The 27,261-nt window shown below is 62.0% G+C and overlaps 3 protein-coding genes and 1 long non-coding RNA gene across 4 annotated transcripts; 2 read left to right on the plus strand and 2 right to left on the minus strand.

Moving 5' to 3' along the window:
* Positions 1 to 1,767: 1,767 nt before the first annotated feature.
* Positions 1,768 to 13,097, minus strand: LOC115338310 (coiled-coil alpha-helical rod protein 1-like). Its single transcript, XM_041121931.1, has 14 exons — positions 13,053 to 13,097; positions 11,889 to 12,062; positions 11,000 to 11,419; positions 10,523 to 10,632; positions 9,391 to 9,529; positions 8,939 to 9,049; positions 8,210 to 8,295; positions 7,775 to 7,887; positions 7,292 to 7,355; positions 6,934 to 7,001; positions 6,655 to 6,725; positions 6,435 to 6,477; positions 6,197 to 6,307; positions 1,768 to 2,054 (listed from the first exon to the last, which is right to left on the minus strand). The coding sequence occupies exons 2-13, from the start codon at positions 12,051 to 12,053 to the stop codon at positions 6,222 to 6,224; spliced, it is 1,476 nt and encodes a 491-aa protein (XP_040977865.1). The 5' UTR covers positions 12,054 to 12,062; positions 13,053 to 13,097; the 3' UTR covers positions 1,768 to 2,054; positions 6,197 to 6,221.
* A 1,012-nt stretch (positions 13,098 to 14,109) lies between these two features.
* Positions 14,110 to 17,975, plus strand: LOC115338307. The gene is made up of 3 exons (XM_030006834.1): positions 14,110 to 14,139; positions 14,757 to 15,148; positions 17,268 to 17,975. Exons 2-3 carry the CDS (start codon positions 14,758 to 14,760, stop codon positions 17,717 to 17,719), a joined length of 843 nt encoding a protein of 280 aa, XP_029862694.1. The 5' UTR covers positions 14,110 to 14,139; position 14,757; the 3' UTR covers positions 17,720 to 17,975.
* Positions 17,976 to 18,908: 933 nt separating this feature from the next.
* LOC115338298 lies at positions 18,909 to 20,968 on the plus strand. Its single transcript, XM_030006820.2, has 3 exons — positions 18,909 to 19,154; positions 19,861 to 20,850; positions 20,894 to 20,968. The coding sequence occupies exons 1-3, from the start codon at positions 19,113 to 19,115 to the stop codon at positions 20,966 to 20,968; spliced, it is 1,107 nt and encodes a 368-aa protein (XP_029862680.1). The 5' UTR covers positions 18,909 to 19,112.
* Positions 20,969 to 21,766: 798 nt separating this feature from the next.
* On the minus strand, positions 21,767 to 23,528 carry LOC115338309. The gene is made up of 3 exons (XR_003922377.2): positions 23,325 to 23,528; positions 22,668 to 22,780; positions 21,767 to 22,053 (listed from the first exon to the last, which is right to left on the minus strand). It is a non-coding gene; the product is annotated as an uncharacterized LOC115338309 (long non-coding RNA).
* Between the last annotated feature and the right edge of the window lie 3,733 nt (positions 23,529 to 27,261).

Here is a 27,261-nt window from a genome sequence, read left to right on the forward strand (position 1 = left end):
GGGCTCTCGTCCTAGTATAGGGCTCTCATTCCAGGTTCAGGCTGTACTGGTTCAGGCCCTGTACTGGTTTGGGGCTAGCTCCCAGTTCAGGCCCTGTATTGGTTTGGGGTCAGCTCCCAGTTCAGGCCCTGTACTGGTTTGGGGCTAGCTCCCAGTTCAGGCCCTGTATTGGTTTGGGGTCAGCTCCCAGTTCAGGCCCTGTACTGGTTTGGGGCCAGCTCCCAGTTAAGGCCAGCTCCCAGTTCAGGCCGTGTACTGATTTGAGGTCAGCTCCCAGTTCAGGCCCTGTACTGGTTTGGGCCCAGCTCCCAGTTCAGGTCCTGTACTCATTTGGAGCCAGGACCCAGTTAAGGCCAGTTCCCAGTTCAGGCCCTGTACTGGTTTGGGGCCAGCTCCCAGTTCAGGCCCTGTACTCGTCTGTGGCCAGTTCCCAGTTCAGGCCCTGTACTGGTTTGGGGCCAGCTCCCAGTTCAGGCCCTGTACTGGTTTGGGGCCAGCTCCCAGTTCAGGTCCTGTACTCGTTTGGAGCCAGGACCCAGTTAAGGCCAGTTCCCAGTTCAGGTCCTGTACTGGTCTGTGGCCAGTTCCCAGTTCAGGCCCTGTACTGGTTTGTGGCCAGCTCCCAGTTAAGGCCAGTTCCCAGTTCAAGCCCTGTACTGGTTTGGGGCCAGCTCCCAGTTAAGGACGCCCTCAGCTCAGGTTCCGATCCCGGCCCTCATCTTACTTCCGGTTCCTCACCCGCCAATCAGCGCACGCAGAGAGGGAGCGCAGTAGCCAATGGCGGTGCGTGGAGTGGGAGGGGCGTTGCCGCAGTGACCGCACTGCGGCCCGGCCGGGTTGCCATGGCAACGGGTGACCATGGCAACGGGAACGAGCGTTCCCGGGTCCTTCTGCCCGCCCGCAGCCACGCCGGGACCCCAGTGTCCCCCCAGGACCCTCCTGTCCTTGGGGAGATCCCCCCCCCCAATACTGCAGGGACACTCGTGTCTCCAAGTGCCACCCCCAACAGGACACGGTGCCACCGGTGATGTCACTCCATGGGGTTTAATGGGCTGAAACGGTGCAAAAAAGGGTCAAAGCTGTAAAAAGAAATAAAGTGTTGGGTCATTGGGATGGGGAGAAGCAGTAAGTGACTGGGCCGAACTGGTGCGGCCACCTGGGAGGTGACACAGGGTGACGTGCGGGTCCCATAAGTGCCAAACTGGGAAGGGAGTGTCACCTCTGGGGTGATGTGGGGGTCCCACCAGTGCCAAACTGGGATGGCACTGTCATCTACAGGGTAACACATGGGGATGTGGGGTCCCACCAGTGCCAGACTGGTCCAAACTGGGGTGGCACTGCCACCTGAGAGGTGACACAGGGTGACATGGGGGTCCCACTAGTGCCAAAGTGGGATGGGAATGTCACCTCTGGGGTGATGTGGGGGTCCCACCAGTGCCAAACTGGGATGGGAGTGTCTCCTCTGGGGTGATGTGGGGGTCCCACCAGTGCCAAACTGGGATGGGAGTGTCTCCTCTGGGGTGACACATGGGGTCCCACCAGCCAAACTGGGATGGCACTGTCATCTACTGCATGACACACAGGGACATGGGTTCCCACCAGTGCCAAACTGGTCCCCATTCCTGGATACACCCTACTGACACCTATACAAAAGGTGGGTGCGTGTGGGTGGGTGGACACCTCGGTTCCTGCTGCCCCACCGGTGGGTTCTGGGTACATTGGGTCTTCGTGTCCACGTTACAGTGGAGGGATGTGATGACCAACTAATTTGGTTTCCTTAATTATCCATCAAGATTTCTGGGAGGGAATGACACATTTCCCCATGGAAGGGTTTGGATTGTCCATCATGCAAAGATTCTTGTCTTTTTAGATGTTCTCCACGTGAAGGTTCTTGTCTTTTTAGATGTTCTCCACATCTTCTCTGGGTGTTAACACCTCACCGGGTGTTAACAAAGCTCCCGGGAACACTTGCTACACTTTCTAGGTGGATACTCTCTGTAGGATGAAGGTTCAACAACAGCTTTCCACTTACTCATCCAGGAGGTCAGTGGTTCCTAGGGAGGGAGAAAGACGACCAAGGTCTTGGGTTGCATGCAAATCTCAGGAATGAGTTATCTCGCTCCCACCATTTCCCATATTCCTTTCCCTCAAAAGTGCGTTTTCCCACCCAGCATTTCCCAAGGGATGGGTGTTGATTCCTTGCCCGCTCTCCTGGATGCCTAGAGGTGGTCAAAGCATCCTGCTGGTGTTGGGTCAGCACATGAACCTCTCTATAGTGGACTACGCGTAGGAGTCTGCTGTGAGTTCAACACTTGTATGGCCTCCCATAAGTTCCTCACCTAATTAGTGTCATTGTTTTGCCATTTGAGTTGTTGGTTAATCAACCCCTTCCAGTTTCCCACCGCTCCATTCCTCAGAGCTTGGTAGGGTTTCAAAGTCCACTTAACTCCATGCTCAAGCCACCGTTTCCCTCCTATTTTTAAAAGGTCACCCATTATGTCCTGCGGTGTCGGGTACACACCAAGCCATTGGTTTAATTCTGCCATGGCGCCTGGCGGGTAAAACATTACCCAAACTCGTTACTCTTTCAACTCCGGTTGTAAATTTCCATCCTTCAGAGGTTGGTGTCACAGGGGAGATTGAGTCAACTGACCAAGTGTCCCAAAGGACTTGCCCTTCCCAAGTGACTTTTGATAACTCCTCCTCCCATTACCAAATCCACGAGTGGTCACTGGTGGGACCACTTGTTGCTTAGAGCTTGGCCAACATGGTCCTGCCGCATGATACAGGTCCACGTCCCCCCACCATTTGTGGAGCCATTCAACCATCCAATACTCAAGATAGAAGAAAATCCTGCCATGTTTCTACTGGTGGTCGCTCATATGAGTCCATCTGGCCACTCCAGTTGTATTTTTTTGGTGTATGGCTCCATGCCCTATAGCAGTAGGACAGAAGATGGTGATGTGGTATCTTTGTTCCCAATATTTTCTTCTCTGTACATCTCCATTCCCCATCTGCCAGTTGTGTTTTGCCCAATCTCCTTGCCATTGCGTAGCACCAGCCCATACAGATATGGTCCATACGTATGTGGTCTATATGCTATTTCTAAGAGCTAATACCTGTCGGCTGGTTGAGCAGAACCTTCTACTTGCTTCATTACAAGTCCATCAGCCACAGATCCAGCAGCAGCCATTCCTTGCCATTCACCTAATGTTTTATGAGTGCTCCCATCAGTCAGACACCACGCGGTTGGTGGAGGTTGAGTTCAGGAGCATCTTGTGTAGGAGAACATGGAGGCTCCATGTATTCAGTGGCCACTGCTACGCTCTCCATAGGTTCAGCAACTTTATTCTCCTTGGTCAAGCTACCTGTGATGGATATACAGTCCCACCTCTGTACAGTGGTCTTAGGTGCTACACCTAAAGGTGGTGGCTTAACACTGAAGAGGTTTAAGAAGAGGTATTGCCACATGGAACATTAAACTTCTTCCTTGAGTTGAAGGTTTGGTTGCTCCCAACCCTTCAAAACCTGCTAGAACCTCTTCAGAGGTTGAGGAACTGTGCTGAGCCCTCTGCCATGAGCTGGAGCTCCTCACAGGTCCCTGTTGGCGTAGGCCTACCAATATCCCATCTTTCTCACCTGGATATGCAGTGAGAGGGGCCCCATGACACATTCATATTGGCCTTTAGAAGCTCCAGGGCCTCTTCACGTGGTGCAGTCCATGCCCAGACTGTATTTTTCTTGAGTCAGTTACGGAGTGGTCATGTTATTCTTTGAAATCCTGGAATATGTGTCCTCCAAAATCCTAAAGTCCCTGTCACACCCACAACTCCTTTATTCTCAGGGACGGGTTAACTCTTGGATTTCTTGTAGGACCTCAGCAAGAGCCATTTTCCTCCCACCTCTCCATCTGACTCTCCAAAACGTTACTTCCCAGCTGGGTCCTTATTTCTTTCCTTCCTCTACCTCAATTAACTGTTGGTGTGTTATAATCACCTCCCCAGCCCATTCTACAGCTTCTGCTGGGCATCTACCTACTAAAACATCATCTGTATGTTAGTCACCACTTGCCATTAATTTTCTTTACTGGTCATACCAGAGAGTTGGAGGGGGATGAGACTTGACAACCTTCTTCCAGCTCTTTTATCAACCCAGGAACAGGACAATAAACATCAGAAGGTTAATTTGCATCATGGAATATTAACTATCTTGTTGTGGGGTAGAGGAGCAGCAGTTGGCAACAGATTTGTAACTCCGCAGGTGTCCTTATCTACCATCGGTATTTGGGCTCCTGTGTCAACGAGGAATGTTCAACAAGGAATGCTGTACGGTGGCAATCATTAACCATGACCATCACCTCAGGGCTTGGATCCTCAGCGGTAGGAGCAGCGGCCGTGACTGCTTCCACCAAACTGAGCCTCGACACTGGTTTCCTGTAGATTCCCAGTCTAGGTTTAAGTGCTGATGGATTCGGGTCTATCGCCGAGCTCGCATCCTCTGGTTCCTGTTGTTATCCTTGTAAATCCCACAGCGTCACCCCCATCTCCTGACACAGATCTCAGAGGACCATGACAAGAAGTTAATGAGGGGAAACCCGGGCACTAGAAGGGGAGTTGGCAGCTCATTGAACTGACTCGGAGAGAGCCCCTTATCCAAACGTATTTCCCATCATCTCTGAGTGTTTCCCCATTTTCCCCTTGTGTTTTGCATGGAGACAGACCGTCTCTTTTTTATTCTGTTTATTTTAGCAGAGGTTCTCACCTGTTTTTTATCCCATGGGGTGCAGAGTGGTAAATCTACTAGCATACATTGAAGGACCAGAAAATAATTATATCCTTGGAAAATAACACCATTTAAGCCTGTCTGAATGGCTAAAGCTAATGATTTCTTAGCTCCAGGCTTTTCCCCCCATGATCAGTGGGATGCAGAGCGCATCCCCAGCCCAAATTCGTAAAGAACTCGGAATATTTGGCCCTGTGGTATCCAGTACTCCCGGACTCGATGCTAACGGTGGAGCTTTAGCGGGGCTAAGGTGGAAGTGGTTGGGTCCGGCTGTCCAGATCCATGCCAGCCCCTCCACAGGTGTTTCTCCTGGGTTACCTCAGTGTCTCTCCCCCTGATCAATTAATTGGAGACGAGTTTTGTGCCCCTGTGGGCACGCTCTGTTGTTCAACTTTAATTATGGCTGCCAAGAGGGCAAGGAATCATCCTCGTTATTACCCGCAAATCTGCTCGTTTCCAGATATCCCAATCATCATCATCCACAGCACAATGAACTTGAACCAGGTCTAAAGTCACTTCCACCCACCTCCTCCTGCCCTCTTCACCTTCAGCAGTTATCTGGGGCTGAATTTTTGACTTGAGCAATCTAATTTGCATTTCTAAGTGCTTACACTTCACTTCCTCATTTTCCTCTTCCAACTCATCAGTCATATCCCTCGCTCCTCCAAGACAACTGCCCAGTCACCAGCACATGGCATCTTCTCCTTTTCCCTTCTCTAACCCACACAATGCTAGCCATTTGCCAAATTCCTGCCAAATATTACCGGGACCCAGCCAACGGCTCTCAATCTGGGATAAATCCCTCTTGGGATTTCACCATCCCTCTTCCTTCAATTTTTCTCCTGGTTGATGCCGCTTAGCATCTGGTTTTTCGTTCTTTGCCAAGGCACGGACATGCACAAATATCTCTGCTCACACCACAGCAGTCACATCAAGTAGCTCCACTGTGACGTGTCCAGGAGAGATGCTGCTTCTGACATCACTAACATGTCACAGCTCGTTTGCATCTCTCAAAATACTCTGTCAATTAAACTTGAGGAGCTCGTTAAGAAATATAACAGACAAACAAGGGCTCAATCCCCTGTGCACGGAGTAGTTTATCAGCTGAGTTTGCTTATTCACCACTCAAGTTGTGAGGTTTCATCACTTAGAGCTTGTTAATTTGTTTATTTGTGTATCTATGAGCAAAACGAGTTGCCCAGGTGATGATGCGAGCCCTCATCCTTCCTCCGGCGCAAAGCCAGCATCCCCAGTGTCCCCCCAGGACGCACAGCATAAGCTATGTTAGCCCTAACCTGTGCAGAAGCTGAGTGACATCTGGGAAGTGACACAGGGTGACATGTGGGTCACACCAGTGCTAGACTGGGCCAGACTGGTCCCCTCTCCACTGGCTGGGGTGGTGGGGGTGACTCACCTAGATGCCTCGGTCCGCAGTGGGGTCAGGGGGGGTCACCATTGTCCCCATCGTCCCCAAGGATGGCGGCGCCCAGGGCCTGCAGCTGCGTCACGAGGGAGCTCAGCGCCGCTGGGGAGACAGTGAGGGACATTGGGGGCACCCAGGCGTATCACAGGACACTGGGAGGGACACAGGGACATGGGGACAGCACGGGGGATATGGAAACACCCGCAGGTGCCACATGGGCTGGACCTACCTCTGCTGGAGGGATGCCCCATCCTGTCCTCATGGGGGGTGGCCTGGGGGTGACATGAGGGGTGACACAGGGACAGCAGCCACCCCTGTCCCCAAGTGCCCTCCCAGACCGGTGCCCTCCCTCTCACCCCTTCCCTGTGCCACCTCCCCATGTCTCCAGCCCCACCATGCCCCCTCTCTGTGTCCCCCACATCCCCACCCATGTCCCCAGACCACCTCACCTTGTCCCACGTCACCTCGTCCTTTGTCACCCAGCCGTGTGTCACCTCCTCAGCCACCCCCGAGGCCACTGCTGCGGGGACAGGAACAGGTCGCAGTGGGGACATGGCAGCCACCACTCACCCGCAGGGGCACAGGGTGGCACTGGGTCCCCATGGTGTCCCCAGTGTGTCCCCTGGCACCTGCATGGCATCCTCTCGTGTCCCACCAGCGATGTCCCCTGCCCAGTGTCCTCCCCACCAAGTGCACGCCCAGTGTGTCCCCAGCGCATCCCCACTCACCGCTGCGCCGGACCCTGGCCATTGTCCCCGCGAGCAGATGGGTGCTGCCTGTCACCTTGGCCACCGGGCTGGAGACAGTGTCACCATGTCACCCCCGGCCCCACACGTGGGTCAGGGCCATCAGGGTGGGGACAGGGCCACCATGTCACCCCTGGAGTCCCCAAGAGCAGGGACGGAGTCCCCTGCCACCCATGGGGACCCAAAGTCACTCCCAGGGTCCAAATATCCCCCCCAGTGTCCCCATGCTACCCTTGTGGCATGTCACCCATGGGGTTCCCTCCCGCTCTCAGGGTCCCCCGGCATCCTTCAACACCCCCAAAGTGGACCCAGGCATCCGGGCCCCTCCCCTGTCACTCACTTGTCCCCCACTGGGTCCCGCTGCCACCGCGGCCGGTCCAAGGCCACCGCTGGGGCCACCAGCCCTGAGAACAGGGGACAGGGTGAGTCCAGGGCCACCCACTGCAGAGGAAGGGTGATGGTGGCATCGGGGCCACCCTATTCCTGTCCTCACGCCTTGTCCTGTCCCCATCCCCACACCCTCATCCCTGTGTCCTTGTCCCTCCCCTGTCCCCATATCTCCATCCCTGTCCCCATGTCCCCCTCCCTGTTCCTATGTCCCCTTCCCCTCCCTGCTCCTGTGCCCCCCTGTCCCCACATCTCCCTCCCCGTGTCCCCATCCTTACCCCCCCATCCCTGTGTCCCCATACCCATGTCTCCCTCCCTGTCCCCACGTCCCCCTCCCTGTCCCCACGTCCCCCTCCCCTCCTCACCTCTGTGCCCCCTGTCTCCACATCTCCCTCCCTGTGTCCCCATCCCCACATCCCTCTCCCCGTCCCTGTACCCTGGAGGACACGGAGCCGCTCTCCCGCCCGGCGCAGGCGGGCACTGAGGGTGACCATGGTCCCGGTGGCTGCTGTCACCTCAGCTTCGCGTGCTGTCACCACCCCAGCCAGCCTGGGGGCCACAGGGGACAGGGGAGACATGACACGGGGACAGGACCAGCAGTGATGTGGAAACAGGGACACTGGTGACCTCCCAGTGTTCCCATCCCTGTCCCCTCCCAGTATCCCCCAGATGCCTCTCAGCTCATTCCCAGTTCCCTCCTAGTGTTCCCAGTGCCTCCCAGTATTTCCCCAGCCCCTATCCCAGTCCCCGCCAGCGTCACCCCAGTCCCTCCCACTCCCCCCCCCAGTTTCTTCCCTGTTCCCCCCCATCCCTCTTGGTGCTCAATTCCCCCCCAGGCCCTCTTAGTGCCCCCCCAGTCCCCTCACAGTACCTGGCAGCCGCCCGGGCCAGTCCCCCCAGTGCCTCCTCAGCTGCCTCTGCCCGTCCCCGCTGCTGCATCACCTCCTGCGCCAGGCGCTGGGACAAGTGCCACCACATCCCCAACGTGTCCCCAAGCCCTCCCGTGTCCCCAGCATGTCCCCACTCTGGGTCACCTGCCTGGTCAGATACTGGGACACTGCTCACCAGTCACCGATGTCACCAGCATGTCCCCAACCCCTCCTCAAGTGACCCACTGTGATGTCCCCAGTGTCCCCCCACACCATCCCCAATCCATCCCTGTGTCCCCAGTGTGTCCCCAACACATCCCCAGCATGGCCCAGACATGTCTCCCTCTGTGTCCCCATGTCCCCAGCAGACCCCCATATGTCCCGTGCATGTCCCCAGCAGGTCCCCCTTTACCCCACGTGTGTCCCCAGCGTGTCCTCATAAGTCCTCATCATGTCCTTCCACATCCCCAGCAGGTCCCTCTTTCCCCAGTCTGTCCCTGTATGTCCCATGCACATCCCCATATAGCCCATGCATGTCCTCAGCAGGTCCCCATACATTCCACACGTGTCCCCTCATTTCCTGAGCCGGTCCCACACGTGTCCCCAACAAGTCCCCATATGTCCCACATCTTTCACTGTGTCCCCAGCAGGTCCCCATATGTCCCACGTGTCCCCCTGTGTCCCCAGCAGGTCCCCATACATCCCAAGTGTCCCCCCACGTCCCTGCTGACCTTGGTGTCCCGACGCTGCAGCTCAGCGGTGGCCGCCCTCTCGCGCAGGCTCAGCTCCAGCCGCGTCACCCGGCGCGTCCCCGCTGCCACCGCCGCCCCCAGTGTCCCCACCTGAGGAACCCAGGCATTCGGGAGAGTGCCAGGAGGGACCCAGGCATCCGGGAGACCCCACAAAGGGAAACAGGTAACCCCTGGAAGGGACCCAGGCATCTGGGAGACGCCTCAAAGGGAAATGGGTGACCCCTGGAAGGGACCCAGCCATCTGGGAGACCCCCCAAAAGGAAACAGGTGACCCCCAGAAGGGACCCAGGCATCCAGGAATCCCCCCAACCCCGCTAAAAGGGACTCAGGAATGCCCCTGGGAGGGACCCAGGTGTCTGGGCACCCCCCAACCCCTCTAGATGGGACCCAGGTGCCACCCCCAGGAGGGATCCAGAAGTCCAGGCACCCACCTGCGCCTGCAGCACCCGCTGCGCCTCCTCCTGCACCCGCAGCTGCACCAGGAGGGCAAAGACCTTCTCCCGCCAGCGCCCCAGAAGTGCCTGCAGCCGGGGGGGGGGCCACTGCCACAGGCACCCCGGGGGGGGGCAGCTGGGGGGTGAGAGGTGGAGGTGTGGGTGCTCTGGGAGCCTCCCCACCAACCCCAGGACCCCGCCCCACAAGTCCCTGCGTAGCCCTGTTGCTCCCCAGAACCCTCTGTGACACCCTAGGGCCCCCCCATTGCTCTCCAGCAGCACCTCACAGCACCCTAGGGCTCCCCGGCACCCAAAAACCCCCTCAGTGGCACCCTATGGCACCCCAGGGTCCCCCAGCACCCGAAGTCACCCCATTGTCCCCCTGGCCCCGCCTATGGCACCGAAGGGCCTCCCCATTGCTCCCCAGGGGCACCTCACAGCACCTAGGGTTCCCCCAGCAACCCAAAAGAACCCCACATGGCACCCTATGGAACCTCAGGGGCCCCAACCCCCCCCAAATCCCAGACCCTCCCCCAGTATCCTGGGTCGCCCCATTGCACACCAAGAACACCCCCTGGCACTCCAAAGCCACTCCAGCACCCCAAAAGCTCCCCCAGGGCACCCTATGGCACCCCAAGACCCTCCAGAACCCCCTCCCCTCAAGCACCACTGCCCCCCGCAACACTTCAGGGATACCCTGGACCCCCCCCAGAGCACCCCAGGACTCCCCCTCACTCCCTGGGTTGCCCCATTGCTCCCCAAGACCCCCTGTGGCACCCTATGACCTCCCATTGCTCACCAGGGACACCTCACAGCACCCTAGAGCTCCCCCAGCACCCCAAAAGGCCCCCCAGTGGCACCCTATGGCACCCCAAAGCATCCCAGGAACCCCCCAGCACCCCAGCCCCCCTCCCCTGAATCGTCTCAGGAGCCCCCAGGGATCCCCCCTGGCACCCAAGAGGTACCTCACACCACCCCAGCCACCCCCTAGCACCCCAAAGGGCCCCCAAGAGCACCCTATGCCCCCCTGCCCTCCTAAAAGCCCCCCCAAGGGCACCCTGTGGCACCCCCAGCCGCACCTCACGGCCCAGCTCGCGCTCCTGCAGGGTCAGGATGTGGCCGAGGGCACTGAGCCGGGCCTGGAACAGCACCTGGGCCTGGCACTGGGAGGAATGGGGACAGTGTGGGGACACCACAGGGGTATTGGGACACCATGGGGACAGTGGGAACAGGAACATCCTCGGGAAAGGGGACACCATGAGAACAGGGTGCCAACCTGGGGACACCAAAGAGACACGGGAACATTCTGGGGACACTGGACATTGGGACACGCTGGGGACACCAAAGGGACAGGGGACATACTGGGCACACTGCAGGGACATCCTGTGGACGGGGCCACCATGTCACCACCACTGTGGGGACATCCTGGGGACAGGGAGACAGCCTGGGGACACCAGAGGGACAGGGGACATGGGGACGTCCTGGGGACACAATGGGGACAAGGCACAGGGACACCATCTCCTCCCTCCCCTCCATGGGGACAGGGCCACCATGTCCCCAAGGAGAGGGGACACGGCCCCCAGGGGACCCAGGCATCCAGGCTCACCTCCTCCAGGGGCTGCCCCCCATCAGACTCCACCCCCTGGGTTTGACCACGCCTCCTCTCAGCATCAAGCTCCGCCTCCAGGATCTGACCACGCCTCCTCTCAGCATCAAGCTCTGCCTCCAGGGTCTGACCACGCCTCCTCTCAGCATCAAGCTCTGACCCTAGGGTCTGACCACGCCTCCTCTCAGCCTCAAGCTCCGCCTCCAGGACTTGGCCACGCCTCCTCTCAGCCTCAAGCTCCGCCTGTAGGGTCTGACCACGCCTCCTCTCAGCATCAAGCTCTGCCTCCAGGGTCTGACCACGCCTCCTCTCAGCATCAAGCTCCACCTCTAGGGTCTGACCACGCCTCTTCTCAGCCTCAAGCTGCACCTCCAGGGCCTGGCCACGCCTCTTCTCAGCATCAAGCTCTGCCCCCAGGGCCTGGCCACGCCTCTTCTCAGCATCAAGCTCCACCTCCAGGGGCCTGCCAAAGGGGACCTAGGTGTCCAGGCTCTGGGGGTTACTGGGAGGGCTACTGGGAGCACTGGGAGGGTTAGTGGAGGGTTACTGGTAACACTAGGGGGTTACTGAGAGCACTGGAAGGGGAGACTGGGGGATTGCAGAGAACACTGAGGGCTACTGGGAGGGTTAGTGGGGGATTACTGGGAACATTGGGGTGTTACTGGGAACACTGGAAGGGGAGACTGGGGGATTACAGGGAGCACTGGGAGAGGGTTAGTGGGGGATTACTGGGAACACTGGGGGTTACTGGGATGGCTACTGGCAGCACTGAGGGGTACTGGAGGTTACTGGGAACATTAGGGGGGTTACTGGGAGCACTGGGGGGGCGAAACTGGGAGGTTACAGGAAGGGTAACTGGGAGGTTACTGGGAGCACTGGGGGTCCTTACCTGGTGCTGGGACTGGGGGGGCGGAGCACGAAGTGCGACGGGGGGACGAGGCCCCTCAGACCTGGGGGGTGGGAGGGACCCGGGTGTCCGGGGGGGGGCGGGGAGGGGGGACCCAGGCGTCGGGGGCTCACCAGTGCCTGGCGGCTCCGGGTGACTCTCGGCCATTGGTGGCACCTTGGGGGGGGGAACTCCCAGTAAGTCCCAGTAACCCCATCATGGGCCCAGTACCTCCCTATTCCTAGTCCCGGTACCTCCCAGTAGCCTCCAGTTAGGGCCAGTTCACCTCTCCTCACATTCCCAGTACCCCCCCAGCCTCAATGACTCCCAGTAACTACCAGTGACTCCCAGTTCCAGCCTGGTTCCCATAAACCCCTAGTAACTCCCAGTTCCAACCTGCCATGGAACCAGTGACTCCCAGTCCCGCCCCCCACCCCAACACCCCCACTAACCCCTAGTGGCTCCCAATTTACTGACGACCCACCCCCCCTCAGCCCCAGGGACTCCCAGTACCCCTCCCCCCCTCCCAGTGGCTCCCAGTAGACCCCCATTCACCCCATTATGGTCCCAGGGGGGTCCCAGTACACCCAGTAGCCCCCTCCCTCATATTCCCAGTGACTCCCAGTACACTCCAACACACTCCCAGTAATTCCTAGTAGCCCCCAGTGGCTCCCCACTCCCCCCATCATAGTCCCAGTGCCTCCCAGGATGCCCAGTGACCCCCAGTAACCGTCCCTTCATATTCCCAGAGACTCCCAGTTCCCACACACACACTCCCAGTAATTCCCACTAGTTCTCAGTGGCTCCCCATCATGGTCCCAGGGGGCCCCAGTACACCCAGTAACCCCCTCCCCCGTATTCCCAGTACACTCCAACACTCCCACTAATTCCCACTAGCCCCCAGTGACTCCTCAGTCCCTCCCTCATATTCCCAGTAACTCCCAGTTCAACCCACACAGATCCTCCCAGTATCTCCCAGCAGGTCCCCACTGCCCCCCTCAAGGTCCCAGTGGCTCCCAGTTCCCCCAGTAACTGCCCCCTCATATCCCCAGTGTCTCCCAGTTCCCCCTCCTTACTCCCAGTAACTCCCAGTGGCTCCCCATTTCCCCCTCCCCACGGTCCGAGCGGCTCCCACTAACTCCCAGTACGTCCCAGTACACCCAGTACCACCAAAGCCCCGTCTCTCCTCACAACCGCGCGGCGCACGCCGGGAACGCGCCGCTGCCACCGCTCTCCCCCTCCGCCCGGGATAGCCAATCAGCGCGCCGCACTGAGCGAAGAGTCCGCCCCCCTACCCCAGAGGCGGGAAAGCATCAACCAATGAGAGGCGGCGTCGCGCAGGACCCGCCTCCACGCTGGCCAATGCAAGGCTGCGCCTGGGCGTGGGGGGCGGTGCATAGAACGAGGCGGCTCGTCCCGCCCCCTCACGGAGGCTTCGCCAATCAGAGCTCGAGGGGTGGGGCCTGGGGTAAAGCGGGTGCTTTAAGGGGGGTAAATCTGGGCCCTGAGGAGGTAAATCTGAGGCCAGGAGGTAAATCAGGGCCCTGGAGGCGTAAATCAGGGCCTGAGGGGGTAAATCTAGGCCTGGGGTGGTAAGTGGGGTCCCAAGGGGGTAAATGGGAGCCCTGAGGGAGGTAAATCTGAGCCCTGAGGGTGTAAATCTGAGCTCTGTGGGCACAAAGGGAGCGCTGAGGGGTAAATTTGGCCTCCAAGGGTGTAAATCTGAGCCCTGAGGGCACAAAGGAAGCCCCAAGGGTGTAAATCTGAGCCCTGAGGGGTAAATCTGGGCTCCAAGGGGATAAATCTGAGCCCTGAGGAACTAAATCTGGACTCCGAGGGGGTAAATCTGGGCCCTGAGGGCATAAAGAGAGTCCTGAGGGGGTAAATCTGAGCCCTGAGGGGTAAATCTGGGCTCGAAGGGGATATATCTGAGCCCTGAGGGGTAAATCTGGGCTCCAAGGGGATATATCTGAGCCCTGAGGGGTAAATCTGAGCCCCGAGGAGCTAAAACTGGACTCCCAAGGGGGTAAATCTGGGCTCTGGAGTGCGAGTCTGGGCCCTGAGGGGTGAATCTGGGTTCTGGGATGCAAATTTTGGCCCTGGGGCGTTAAACCTTGGCCCTGGGGTAGTAAACGGGGGGGGGTTCTGCGGGGTGACATCGCTCCCATCACCCCGGAAGGCTGGGTCCCTTGTGGGAGTGGCAGTGACGTAGGTGCCACTGGCTGTCGGGACGGTACCCAAGGGGCACAGGGAGGTAGGTGCTGGGAGGGGGGTCCCCACATCCGGACGCCTGGGTCCCTTGAGGGGGGGGGAATCCCAGGGTTGGGAGGGGGAGCTGGGGGGCAAGGGGGTTGGGAACCGCCTGGGTCCCTCTGTGGTTGTAGAAAAGGGAAGTGGAAAATTTCCTGCGCCCGGACGCCCGGGTGCCTCGGAACGGCGATGGCGGCCGCGCCCGGGTGCCTTGGAGTGGTGATGGTGGTCCCACCCGGACGCCTGGGTCCCTCTTCTAGGGGTGTGCGTCCCTTCCCGGGACACGTGGGTCCCTGGGGAGGGTGCCATCCCCGGATGCCTGAGTCCCGTCCCCCCCACCCCGGGACGCCTGGATCCCTCGTGATGGTGGTCCCACCTGGATGCCTGGGTCCTTCCCAGATGCCTGGGTCCCTCTTCTAGGGGGGTGTGTGTCCCCTCCCAGGACACGTGGGTCCCTGGAGAGGGTCCCAGCCCCGGACGCCTGGGTTCCCAGGGAGGGTTTTCCCACCCCGACACCTGGGTCCCATCCCCGGACGCCTGGGTCCCTCTTATCTCTATTACGGGGTTGGGGAGGGGTCCCCTGCCTGGACGTCCCCACCTGGATGCCTGGATCGCCCGCAGGATGTCATCTCCACCACTGTCCCTGGCGGTGGCCTCGGCCACGGCGGCCTCGGGACGGGTGCTGCAGGCACTGGGGGAGCTGGCGGAGGCGCTGGGAACACCGGGAATGGTGGCAAAGGCGTTGGCAGAGGCGAAGGTGGTGCTGAGGGAGGCGGAGGTGGTGCTGGAGAGGCTGCAGACGGCGCTGGAGGACGCGATGGCGGCAGCGGCGGCGATGACGCCGCCAACACTGGGGCTCAATGCCGAAGGGCTCTACCGGGCTCTGGGGACGGCCGCCGATGCCAGCGCTTCCGAGCTAGAGCGGGAACTGTGCCGGAATCGCCGGCGGCGCTGGGGTCTGTGGGTGGCCCGGACTGTTGCCCTGGTGCTGCTGCTTGTCTGTGCCCCCCTGTGTGAGTATGGACCAGTATAGACCAGAATGGACCAGTTCAGACCAGTAGGGAGCCCTGCAGATCCACCTGGACCAGTAATGCCAGAAGAGAACCTTACAGACCAGTAGGAAGCTTTACAGGCCAGTAGAGACGTTCTCTTGCCCTGGCCAGTATGGAACAGAATGGACCAGTTCAGAACAGTAGGGAGCCCTACAGTTCCGCTTGGACCAGTAACGGCTGTAGAAGTCCCTACAGACCAGTATGTACGAGCAGGGAGCCCGACAGACCAGTAGGGACCAGTTTAGACCAGTAGGTACCATAAGAAACCACTGTAGAGCAGTAAAGACCAGTATGGACCAGTAGGAAGTTCTGTGGACCAGTAGAGACTTTCTCTTGCCCTGACCAGTATAGGCCAGAATGCACCAGTTCAGACCAGTAGAGAGCCGTATAGGTCCGTTTGGATCAGTAATACCAGTAGAGAACCCTACAGACCAGTACAGATCAGTAGAAAGCCCTACAGACCAGTAGAGATTTTCCCCTGCCCTGACTGGTATGGACCAGTTTAACCAGTAGGGACCAGTTCAGACCGACCAGTAGGGAGCCCTATGGATCTGCTTGGATCAGTAATGCTAGTAGAGAACCCTACAGGCCAGTAGGGAGCAGTACAGACCAGTAAAGAGCTATACAGACGAGTAGAGACTTTTCCCTGCCCTGGCCAGTATGGACCAGTTCAGACCAGTAAGGACCAGTAGGAAGCCCTAGAGATCTCTTGGCTCAGTAATACCAGTAGAGGACCCTACAGACCAGTAGGGACCAGTAGGAAACCCTACAGACTAGTAGAAGCTTTCCCCTGCTCTGACCAGTATAGACCAGTCTGGAGCTATATGGGCCAGTAAGGAGCTCTGCAGACCAGTTCAAACCAGCAGGGACCAGTAGGAGCCACTGTAGACCAGTAGGGACCACTAAAGACCAGTAGAATACCCTACAGACCAGTGTAGACCAGTATAGAGCTTCCCCTGCCTCAACCAGTATGGACTGGGGGACACTTGGGGGGGGACTGGGAACATCAGGAGGGGTCTGGAACACTGGCAGGGGACGCCAGGAGGTGACAGGGACGCTGGAACAAGACTGGAGACACTGGGATGAGGGACACCAGGAGGGAACTGGGGACACTGGGAGGGAACTGGGACACTGGGAGGGGATGGGGACACTGGGATGGGGGACACCAGGAGGGGAGTAGGACACTGGGAGGGGATGGAGACACCAGAAAGGGACACGGAGACCAGGACAAGACTGGGGACACTGGGATGGGAATGGGGACATTGGGAGGGGAATGGGACACCAGGAGGGGACAGGGACACTGGATCAAGACTGGGGACACTGGGCTGGTGGACGCCAGGAGGGGACTGGGGGCACTGGGAGAGAACTGAGACACCAGGAGGGGACTGGGGACATAGTGATGGGGGACACCAGCAGGGGACAGGGGACACTGGGAGGGAACTGGGACACTGGGATGGGGGACACCAGGAGGGGACAGGGGACACTGGGATTGGAATGGGGACATTGGGAGGGGACTGAGGACAGCTGGAGGGGATGGGGACACTGGGATGGGACTGAGGACATTGGGAGGGGACTGGGACACCAGGAGGGGACAGGGACACTGGAGCAAGACTGGGGACACTGGGCTGGTGGATGCCAGGAGGGGACTGGGGGCACTGGGAGAGAACTGAGACACCGGGAGGGGACTGGGGACATAGTGATGGGGGACACCAGCAGGGGACAGGGGACACTGGGAGGACACTGGGACGGGATGGGGACACTGGGATGGGGGACACCAGGAGGGGACAGGGGATGCTGGGAGAGAACTGAGACACCAGGAGAGGACTGGGGATGTTGGGATGGGGGACACCAGGAGGGGACACTGGGAGGGAACTGGGACACTGGGATGGGGGACACCAGGAGGGGACAGGGGACACTGGGAGGGAACTGGGACACCAGGAGGAGATGGGGACATTGGGATGGGGGACACCAGGAGGGGACAGGGGACACTGGGGTGGTAGGGACACCAGGACAAGACTGGGGACACTGGGAGGGGACGAGGACACCAGGTGATGTCCCCGTCCCCCGGCTGTCCCCGCAGTGTCCCTGGACGTGGTGCGGGAGGCGCTGGGGGTGACGCAGGAGAGTCACCTCGTCCCCTGCCTGGCCACCATCGCCCTTGTCAGCCAGGTGGCCCTGTGGGGCGCGGGGACATCCAAGCGTCACTTGGCCACCGCCGCCAGCCAGCAGCGTCACCAAGCCCTCCGCTACCGCCGCCTGGCCCGGGACATCGCCGCTGCCACCGCCGCCACCACCGAGGCCACCGAGGCCACCACCGCTGCCAATGACACCCTGGGGATGTTGGAGGAGGTGGCCGGTCACCTGAAGACCCTGGTGGACGCTGTCACCCAGGACCTGGAGATGGCCAAGGGCTTCCCTGCCAGCGCCCGGGTCCTGGGGGACGTCGTGGTGGCCTTGGGGACAGTGATGGGGGACAAGGAGGGGACGCAGAGGTTGGCCCGGGCACTGGAGGCTCTGCCAGGGGTTGAGTAGGGATGGGGATGGGGACACCGGGAGGGTCCTCCTCATCCTGGGGACAACCTGATGTCCCCTGTCCCATCTGGGGACACCAGGAGGCTCCTCTTCATCTTGGGGACACCAGGATGTCCCTTCTCCGTCCTGGGGACACTGGGATGTCCCCTGTCCCACCTGAGGACATCAAGGACGTCCCCTTTGTGGTCCAAGGACACCAGGGATGGGTTGGTGACACCGTCCCCTGTCCCCCCAATAAACCTCAGGGACACGCCAAGCCCCCGACCTGTTACTGGGGCTTGGGGACATGGCAGGGACATGGGGACAGCAGGGGAAGGGGACACCCCCACCCCATTCTGAGGACACCAGGAAGGGGGATGTCCCCAAGCCATCCCTGTCAAAGGGCTCAGGACTGTCCCCAAGGCACCCAGCTGGATGTCCCCAAGCCATGGGGGACATGGTGAGGATGCATCAGGACCATCAGCAGGGCCATGTTGGGGACACTGGGGACATCACTAGGGACATGCTGGGAGCCAGGACGGGGGACAAGCCGTTGCCACACTGGGGACATCACTGGGGCTGTGTTGGGGACATCTCTGAGGCCACCTTGGCCCCAGCATTGGGGACACTCCATGGACATCACCAGGGCCAGCGCTGGGGACACGCTGGGGCCACCAGTGAGGACACATTGGGGACACTGAGGCCACCATTGTGGCCAGCACTGGTGGACACATTGGGGACGTGCCGGAGCCAGCACTGGGGACATGTTGGGGACATCAGGGGACGTGGGGGGCACGTTGAAGGTTGTGGGTGGCCGTGTTGGGGCCCCACTGGGGACACAGAGGGGGGCTCTGGGGTTGCGTTGGGGACAGTGGGGGACATGAGGGGCTGTGGGGACATCAGGGGACACTGGGACATTGGGGACATCAGAGGACATTGCGGGGGGACATCGGGGGACACCAAGGACTGTGGGTGGCTGTGCTGGGGCCCCACTGGGGACATCGGTGGGGGGGGGGGGACACATCACGGAGCATGGGGCTACATTAGGGACATCGGGGGACACGGGGGGGCGTGGGACCCCCCTGGGGACATCGGGGGACACGGGGGGCTGCGAGTGGCCGTGCTGGGGCCCCGTTGGGGGGCATCGGGGGACCATTGGAGGCGGTGGGGTCCTGTTGGGGACACGGGGGGGTCCTGTTGGGGACACGGGGGGGGACCCACGGAGGGGTGTGGGTGGCTGTACGGCCGTCACGGGGCGGGTGACGCCCCGCTGGCAGCGTCCCCTCGCCCAGCCCCCCCGTGGGCCGAGCCTGGCCCAGGTCCGGGACCGTATCCGGCCTCTCCGCCGCCGCCACATCCCGGCCCTGCGTGTCCCCAAGGCGTCTCCAAGGGGTCCCCGACGCTGCCACCACCTATGGAGACCCCTGAGGCCACCGGGGCCATCGTCCCCCCCGAGGTGGGACAAATCTCAGCGCCGGATGGCGGCTGGGGGGGGGGGGGGGGGAACGACAGGGAGGTGGGGGGGGGGTGACAGAGGAGACAGGGGGTGGCGGGGGGGGGGATGGGGACGGGGGGGCAGAGGGGACAAGGGGGGACAGAGGGGATGGGGGGGACATGAGGGGCAGGGCAGTGGTGGGGGGTGGCAGGGGGACAGGGTGGCGGGGGGGTGGCAGAGGGGATGGGGGTGGCAGGGGGGGGTGACAAGGGGATGGGGACGGGGGGACAGGGCGGTGGCAGAGGGGATGGGGAATGGGATGGCGGGGGGGGTGGCGGGGACAGGGGGGTGGGGGGGGTGGGGGGGTGGCAGAGGGGACGAGGGACGTGAGGGTGACGGGGGTTGGGGGTGGTGAGTGACAAGGGGACGGGGCTTGTCAGGGGACAGCGGGTGGCAGTGATGGGTGACGGGACAGAAATAGGGGCAGGGGGACGGCGGGGGGGGGACGGGGGGCCACAGGGAATGGGGGGGACCCCAGAGGGAGAGTGAGGACGATGGTGGGGACAAAGGACATTGGGGGACCCCAGGGTGACATCAGGGGACCCCAAAGGGGACGAGGGACATAGGGGAGCCCCAGGGTGGCATGGGGACATGAGAGGGGACAGGGGACCCCAGAGGGGACAAGGGACATGGGGGACCCTGCCACCGGCTCTGTCCCTGTCCCCAGGTGTCCCCGGAGCTGCTGGAGCCGTTGGTGACTGTGGTGGCCATCCTGGGCGAGCTGGGGGCCACGCCAGGGGACATCCCCCTGGCCGGGTCACCGGGCTCGCTGCGGGCGAGGCTGGTGGCCCTCATCGCCAACATCCGCCGGGCCATGGACCACCATCACGGAGATGCCACCCGCCTCCGTCGCGCCCTGGCCACCGCCGGGGCCACCAAGGCCACCGCTGGAGCCACCACCGTGGCCACCCTCGAGCCCGCTGTGGTCCCACCGGGGGATTCCGCTGTCCCCAGGGCCACCGCAGGGGACGCCTGGGCCATCGTGGCGACCATCACCCGCGAGTGGCGGGAGGCCGTGGCCTCGGTGGCGGCCACCTGGGCCACGGTAGCGGGGGACGCCGCGCACCTGAGGGACGCCTGTGGGACCGCGGCCACCACAGGGGCCACCGCCGGGGTCACCATGGGCCACCTGGCAGCGGCGATGGCCCAGGAGGACAGGGCACGCCAGCAGCTGCTGGCGGCCACCCGGGCGCTGCCGGTGGCCTCAGAGTTGGCTACGATGGCCGAGGTGGTGACAGCCCACAAGACACGGGTGTCTGAGGCCAGCGCGGGGCTGCAGGCGGCCACCGAGGCCACCGAGAAGATGGCGGCGGCAATGGTGGAGACGGCGGTGGCTGGGGAGAGGGGACGGCTGGCGGCGGTGGCCCACAAGCCCCTGGGACGCTTGGTGGCCGCCTGTCACCAGGCCACCCTCTTCTACTGTCACCTGCGGCGCCGCCTCGAGGACATCGAGGCCACCGTGGCTGCTATGGCTGCTGGACACGGTGGCCCTGAGGTTCCCGGAGTGGCCCAGGAGGGTCCCGGTTTCCCCGGGTCCACCATGACCGTGCAAGGAGGTCCTGGTGTCCCCGAGGACCTGATGGCAGCGGTGGCGGCGGCCGAGGCGTTGTGGGACGCTAGCGCCCGCCTGGCCAAATGCCACCCTCTTGGGGACGCTGCGGGTGGCCCGGGGGCTGTTGGTCAACCCCAACGTCCCCGAGGCCACCACCGTGGCCCAGCGCTGCCGGGACGCCACCGCCGCCCTCCCGGGGCTGCTGCCGCGGGGACCGCGGTAGGGGACGGTGGCTTCGTTGGGGACCAGCGGCTTCGTTGGGGAGTACTGGCATCAATGTCACTGCTGCAGTCTTGGTTCCGTGTCACTTTGTCCCCAACTTGTGTGTGTGTGCCCCCCCCCCGTATCTCCTTTGTCCCCACGTCCCCTCCCGTGTCAGTCCACCCTCCCGTGTCCCCATGTCACCTCCCACGTGTCCTCTTCATGTGCCTGCGTGTCACCTCTCTCATGTCCCCTCCGTGTCTCCAAAGCCACCACGACCATGCAAGGGGGGGGGGGGGGGGCCGTGTCCCCATGGGGAAATTCAATGTCCCCAAGGCCACCGTGATGGCCCAAGAGGGTCCTGGTGTCCCCAAGGCCAGCACAGCCACGCAGAGGGATCTCCTCCCCCGTGTCCCCTCCACCTCCCCCGTGTCTCCATGGCCTGTCCTTGTCCCCGTATGTCCCTGTGTCCCCATGCCCCCCCCCCCAAAGCAGAGGTGGGGGGAGCTTGTGGTCCCCCACCCCATCAGGAAGGTGACACCTGTGTCCCCTCCTTGTCCCCATCAAAAGGGGGAAGGGTTTGGGGGTCCCCCACACCACTGGGGACCCCCCCCCCATGTCTTCCCCCCAAAAGGCGGGAGGTGTGTGGGTGTTGGGGTCCCCCACCCCTACCAGGGAGGTGACACGCCCACATCCCCCCCGAACCCCAAATCACCCTCTTTTTTTTTTTTTTTTTTTTTGCTACCAAAACTCTCTTTTATTGGGGGGCCGCCGGTTGCCCCGAGAAGTTTCCCGGGGGGGTCGTCGATTCCGACTACTACGTCCCGACACCTTCCTGGATTCTCGGGGGGACCCGGGAATACCCTGGGGATCCTCGGGGGGGTGACTAAGGACCCCCGGAGGGACTGTAGAAACCTTGGGGGGATTTGGGGGGGTCCCGTGAGAACGGGGGGGGGTCACGGGGAGGAGGAGGAAGGGCTGGAGCTGGAGCTGCTGTCGCAGGAGTCCCGTCAGCAGCAGCTCGGCTGATACCAGGGGCAGGCGGGCGCCCAGCGCCGGGGCCCAGCACCCTTTGTCCGCCTCGCAGGAGATCACCAGGCGCTGTGGCTTTTTTTTTTTTTGAGGGGGGGGGTGGAAATGTCACTGAGGGTCCCCACATGCCACTGGGACACCCCCCCACACTCCATGCCGTGCACACACAACCCCCCCGGGGCAGTCTGAGTTTTCTGGGGTCCCTGATATCCCCTGCTAATCCCAATGGGATCTGCCCCCCGCCCCCCCAGTCAGGAGCCCTGGGATGCTCTGACACCCCCCTGCTTCGTGGGACCCCCCCCAACCCCAGTGGAACCCCCCCCAACCCCCCAAATCCCCCCCCAGGACCCCCCCAAACCCAAATAGAACCCACCCCCCCCTTCCACGAGACCCCTGGGATGTCCTGGCCACCCCCCACGACACCCCAGCGGGCCCCCCCAACTCCCCAAATGCCTCCCCCAACCCCCTTGGGACCCCCACCCCGCTGCAATGCCCCCCCCCCCCATCCCTTTTGTCCCCTCCTCAGTGGCTCTGGGTCCCCAACGTCCCCCTGTGTCCCCTCATTCCCAACTCCACTGGATCTGGGACGCCCGTGTCCCCTTCCCAGTGGCCTTGGGACCCCCCCATGTCCCCCCTCCTTGTGGCTCTGGGCCCCCCCGTCCCCCCCAGCGTCCCCGCTGTCCCCTCACCCCATAGGTGCGTGGCATGGTGGGCAGGAAGGTGCCACCAGCTGCAGGTGATGATGTCCCTCATGAGCTCGGGCTCAGGGTGGACGCTGGGGGGTGACGTGGACCTCGTAGCCCTGGGGACAACGTGAGGGGGGGGACACGGAGGGGACATGTCCATCAATCCATCCCTGAGCCCCTGGAATGTCTCTGGGGGACAAGGACACCTTGGGGACACAGGGAACATCTGGGGACAGCTGTGAAGACACCAGGGGACACCAAGGGACATCGGGGGACACCCCGGGGGGCTGTCCCCAGGTTCAGCATGCTGGATCGAGGCCACACGGCGGGGGACACGCACAGCTTGGGGGACCAAGGACACTTTAGAGGACAAGGCCACCTCGGGGACAACAGCAAAGGAGGGGACACCCCTCTGGCCATCCCCAAGCCCCCCCGCCCCGATGGGGACCGAGGCCACATGGGCAGGACCCAACTCAATGGGGGACAAAGGACACTTAAGAGGCACGGGCCACCAGGTGACATTGGGTGACATTGGGTGACACCTCCTGGCCACCCTGCACCGAGTCCCCAGTGGGTCCCCCACTCGGTGCGGGGACAGGGCCACCCGTGGGGGGGGTCAGGGCCCCTCAGGGAGGGTTGGGGACAGTTGGGGACGGTCACCTGGAGCAGGGGGTGATGGCGGGCGCGGCGCAGGGCCTCGGCCAGGCTGAAGCCAAAGTGACGTTCCTGCTGGCTGTCATGCACCAGGAAGGGATCCGGCACCAGGACGTGGCCACTGAGGGTGCTCTGGGGACACGGGGGACGCGTGGTGGCACCTCTGACTCCAGGGACCCCCCCCCAGGTCCCTCCCATCCCCAAACGACTCCTTGCCCTTGTCACCCAAAGCCCCCCTGTCCCCAAGGTCCCCCCTTGTCGCCAAGGTCACCCCCTGTCCCCAAACGCTCATTCCCCTTGTCCCCCCCCGACCCCCATGTCCCCATCCTCTGTCCCCAAGGACACCTTCATTGTCCCCAAACAGCCCTTCTTTGTCCCCAAACACCACCTCTGTCCCCAAGGACATCATCCCCTGTCCCCAAACACCCATTCTTTGTCCCCAAGGAGCCCCTGTCCCCAATGACCCCTCCTTTGTCCCCTAGAACCCTCTCCTTTGTCCCCAAGATTGTCCACGTCCCCCAAAGACCCCATCCCTCTCCCCAGGCCTTTGTGCCATGTCCCCAAAAAATCTCCCCTTGTCCCCAGAATCCCCAGGGACCCCGATAACCCCCAAATTCCCACTTCTTGTCCCCAAGAACTCTCTCCCTGTCCCCATCCCCCTTCCCTGTCCTTCCACCCCCTGGAACCTTGTCAGCCACTCAGCGGTGACATGGGGACACCGCGGCCACGCGCAGAGGAACTTGAACGTACTAGGACGCGGTTCGGTATCACAGGTGGTGCAGTCGAAGACGGAGTGGCCATGGACCCCCCCAGTGTCCTCAGGGCCACCTCATCTCTGGGGAGGCCGCCACCCCCGTGAACAGCACCTGGGGATGTGGGACAACCATGAGGACATGTTGGGGACATCCCTGGGGAGGCCACCACCCCTGTAAGAAGCACCTGGGGATGTGGGGACACCATGAAACGTGTTGGGGACATCCCTGGGAGGCCACCACCCCATGAACAGCAACCTGGGGATGTGGGGACACCATGAACATGTTGGGGACCCCCCGGGGAGGCCACCACCCCTGTGAACAGCACCTGGGACACGGCAGGGGCACCACGGGGGGACACGGGGACACTCAAGGGTGAATTGGGGGACGCACACGTACCTTGGGGGGACGGAGCCGGCCCCCCCGCGGGGCGGAGCTGGGGCCCTGTGACCTCTGGCGCTCCTTCTCTTTTTCCTGGGGGGTGGAGCCATGGCATGAGCCCCCGCCCCAGAAGAGCCCCACCCAGTTCTCATTAAGCCACACCCCCACATGGCTCCACCAATCAGCAGCCAGCAGGGGTGGGCCTGCCTCCACACAGAGGCCCCGCCCATCAGTGCAGAACCCACCCGATGGTCCCTCCACACCCCAACTCTGGCTCCACCCACCCATCTAGGCACACCCACATCCTTAGGCTCCACCCATAGAGAACACACTCCCGCCCACCACACCTCCCCCAGCCACACCCACCTAGCTGCCGCTGCGATGGGCCAGGGCCTGCCCGACAGGGCGTGGTTTGGGCGGGGGGCGGGGCTCCACCTGACCCCCCCCCATGGCTGGCGTGCTCCGGCGGAGGGGGGCGGGCCTGGAGGCGGGGGGCTGCGACGCACGGGGCCAGTGACAGGGGGAGCTCCGCCCCTAACCTGCTGCTCCGCCCTCGCCAGAGGCTCACACCCCTCGCTCCTGGCCAGGCGCTGGCTGCGGGGGGCCCTCCCGATCCCCACCTGGGGGAATTTTGGGGGGGTGGGGGGGAGGGTGTCACTGTGCCCGTACCGCCTGGGTCCGCCCCTTGGGGTGGGGGCAACCCAGCGCCTGCTCCCCCCCGCACTCACATCGCTCGCTGGGGGCTGCTGTCGGTCCCTTTCCCCTCCTGGGCCCGGTCCCGTCACCTGCTCCGCCGGTGGCACCCGGCAAGCCGGGGGTTTCCTGGGGTGTTCCCCCCGGGGGCGGTTCTTTTCTTCTTCCTCTTCCTCCTCCTCTTCCTCCTCGGGTGCAGAGGTTTGGGTGGGCTGCTCGGGGTCCCAACCCAGGGGCTTGTGCCTATGGGAATCGACGCTGGGGACCCAGGTGTCTGGGGGGGGCGGGGGGGGCAGACCCCCGGCGTGTGGTGGGGTTGTTGCCACCCAGGCATCTGGGGTGGGGGGACCCATGTGTCCAGGAGGGGTCTGGGGGTGGACCCAGGCTGGTGGTGTGGGGGACCCAAGTGCCGGGGTGGGGGGGAACCCGCATCTGGGGTGGGGGGCACCCGTGTCCAGGGGAATGGGCAGGGGAGTGGGGGGGACATGACCCCAGGTGTCCCAGGGGGGGACACACACTACCCAGGACTCTGGGGGGGACGATGACAACCCAGGGCAGGGAGGTTGACTGTGGGGTGGGGGACCCATGTGTTCTGGGGGACTGGGGACCCAAGTGGCCGGGGTGGGGGGGACCCCAGTGCGTCTGGGTGGGGGGGCCACCGGTGCCCAGGGGAGCTGGGGTGACACACAGGGGGCCGTCCGGAGCCACCTACCCTCAGCTGCCGTGGCAAGAAGCTCTGGGTGGGCTCCAGGAAAAACATCGGGGTCTTCTGGGGGGGGGGAAGGCCTTGAAAAGGGACCCCGGTGGTCCGGTAGGGGACCCGGTGTCCGGGAGTGGCCCCCACCGCTTACCTCGTGTCCTCTCGTCACCACCCCGGCGCCCCGTGGTCCTGGCGCCCTGCTCCGCCATCGGTATCAGCAGCGTCACTGTTCAAATCTGGGGTCAGACGGGGCATTTGGTCGCAGAACCATCTGGTGGCAACAGCTGGATCCTTGCCCCTCACCGGTCTCCCACGTCACGGTCGCGTTCGATCACACACTGGATTGGGGGCTAAATCGTGATGTTTTGGGATTCATCCCTTCACACTCCTCAGTTGGCGGGGGGAAACCCTGGCCTTTTGGGGGACAATTTCCGGCGTTTTCGGGCCGTCTCCCGTCACTCGGTGTCGCGGCCTGTGGTGGGGGCCCGCAACTCTGATGGGGGTGATTTTGGACCTTATTCGTCTCCTGAGGCCCCGACATCTGGAGGGGGGGGCAACATCTCACGACGTCGGTGTCCGCGGCTCCTCCCGCGTGCTGGCTTAGGGAAACATCGGATTTGGGGACGCACGCCACATCTGGGTCAACCATATGGCCCCTTGCCCCTGTCACTGTCCCAACATCTGGAATGGCACCCTTGTCCTCAACATCTTTGTCACTGCTGCCCACCTCCCGAGGGGGCACTCGCTTTTTGAGGGCGCAACAGTCGGGATTTGGGAACGACACCTTCACACATCTGGTGGGCATTGTCCCCGGGCCGCCGCCCCTCGGGGTCAACATCTGGAGGCAGCGGCCATCTTTATTCAGCTGTATCCCATGACCTCAGGGGTTGTCCCACGTGCTTTTGGAGCTCCAACTTTGGGAAGGGCGTCAGGCAGGTCCCTCCACCAATTGTATGCTGTCACCATTGGAGGCCCACTGAGGCCACGGCTGAGGCCACCACAAAAATCGGATCGGGGTCTCATCACACAGTTGGGTCTTTGCGGTGTTTTGGGGTGGTTTTGTGGCTTTTTGGGCGAGAGCAGCTTTGACTCCAATCCTTCTTCAATGTCGGTGTCACTGTCGCACCTCTAGGTTCCAATATTTCTTTTCGGGTTCTTTAACACTTGGATTTGGGGTTTTCCCCCTCCACATCTGTCCTCTGCCACAGTCCTATGGATTTTGGATCCCACATCTGGAATTCAACCTCGTTCCCTCACATCTGTATCGCTGTCCACCACATGGTCCATTGTACTCTTTTGGGTCTTCGGCTCTGGATTTGGGCTCCCACTGCCAGATGTGGGTTTCTCGGTACATTTTGGGTGCTCGTTGGTTTTTGGAGGCGCATCATCTGGATTGGAAACATCCTCCTCCACATCG

Source organism: Aquila chrysaetos, unplaced genomic scaffold (assembly GCF_900496995.4).
Source record: "Aquila chrysaetos chrysaetos unplaced genomic scaffold, bAquChr1.4, whole genome shotgun sequence".
Taxonomy (NCBI): Eukaryota; Metazoa; Chordata; class Aves; order Accipitriformes; family Accipitridae; genus Aquila; species Aquila chrysaetos.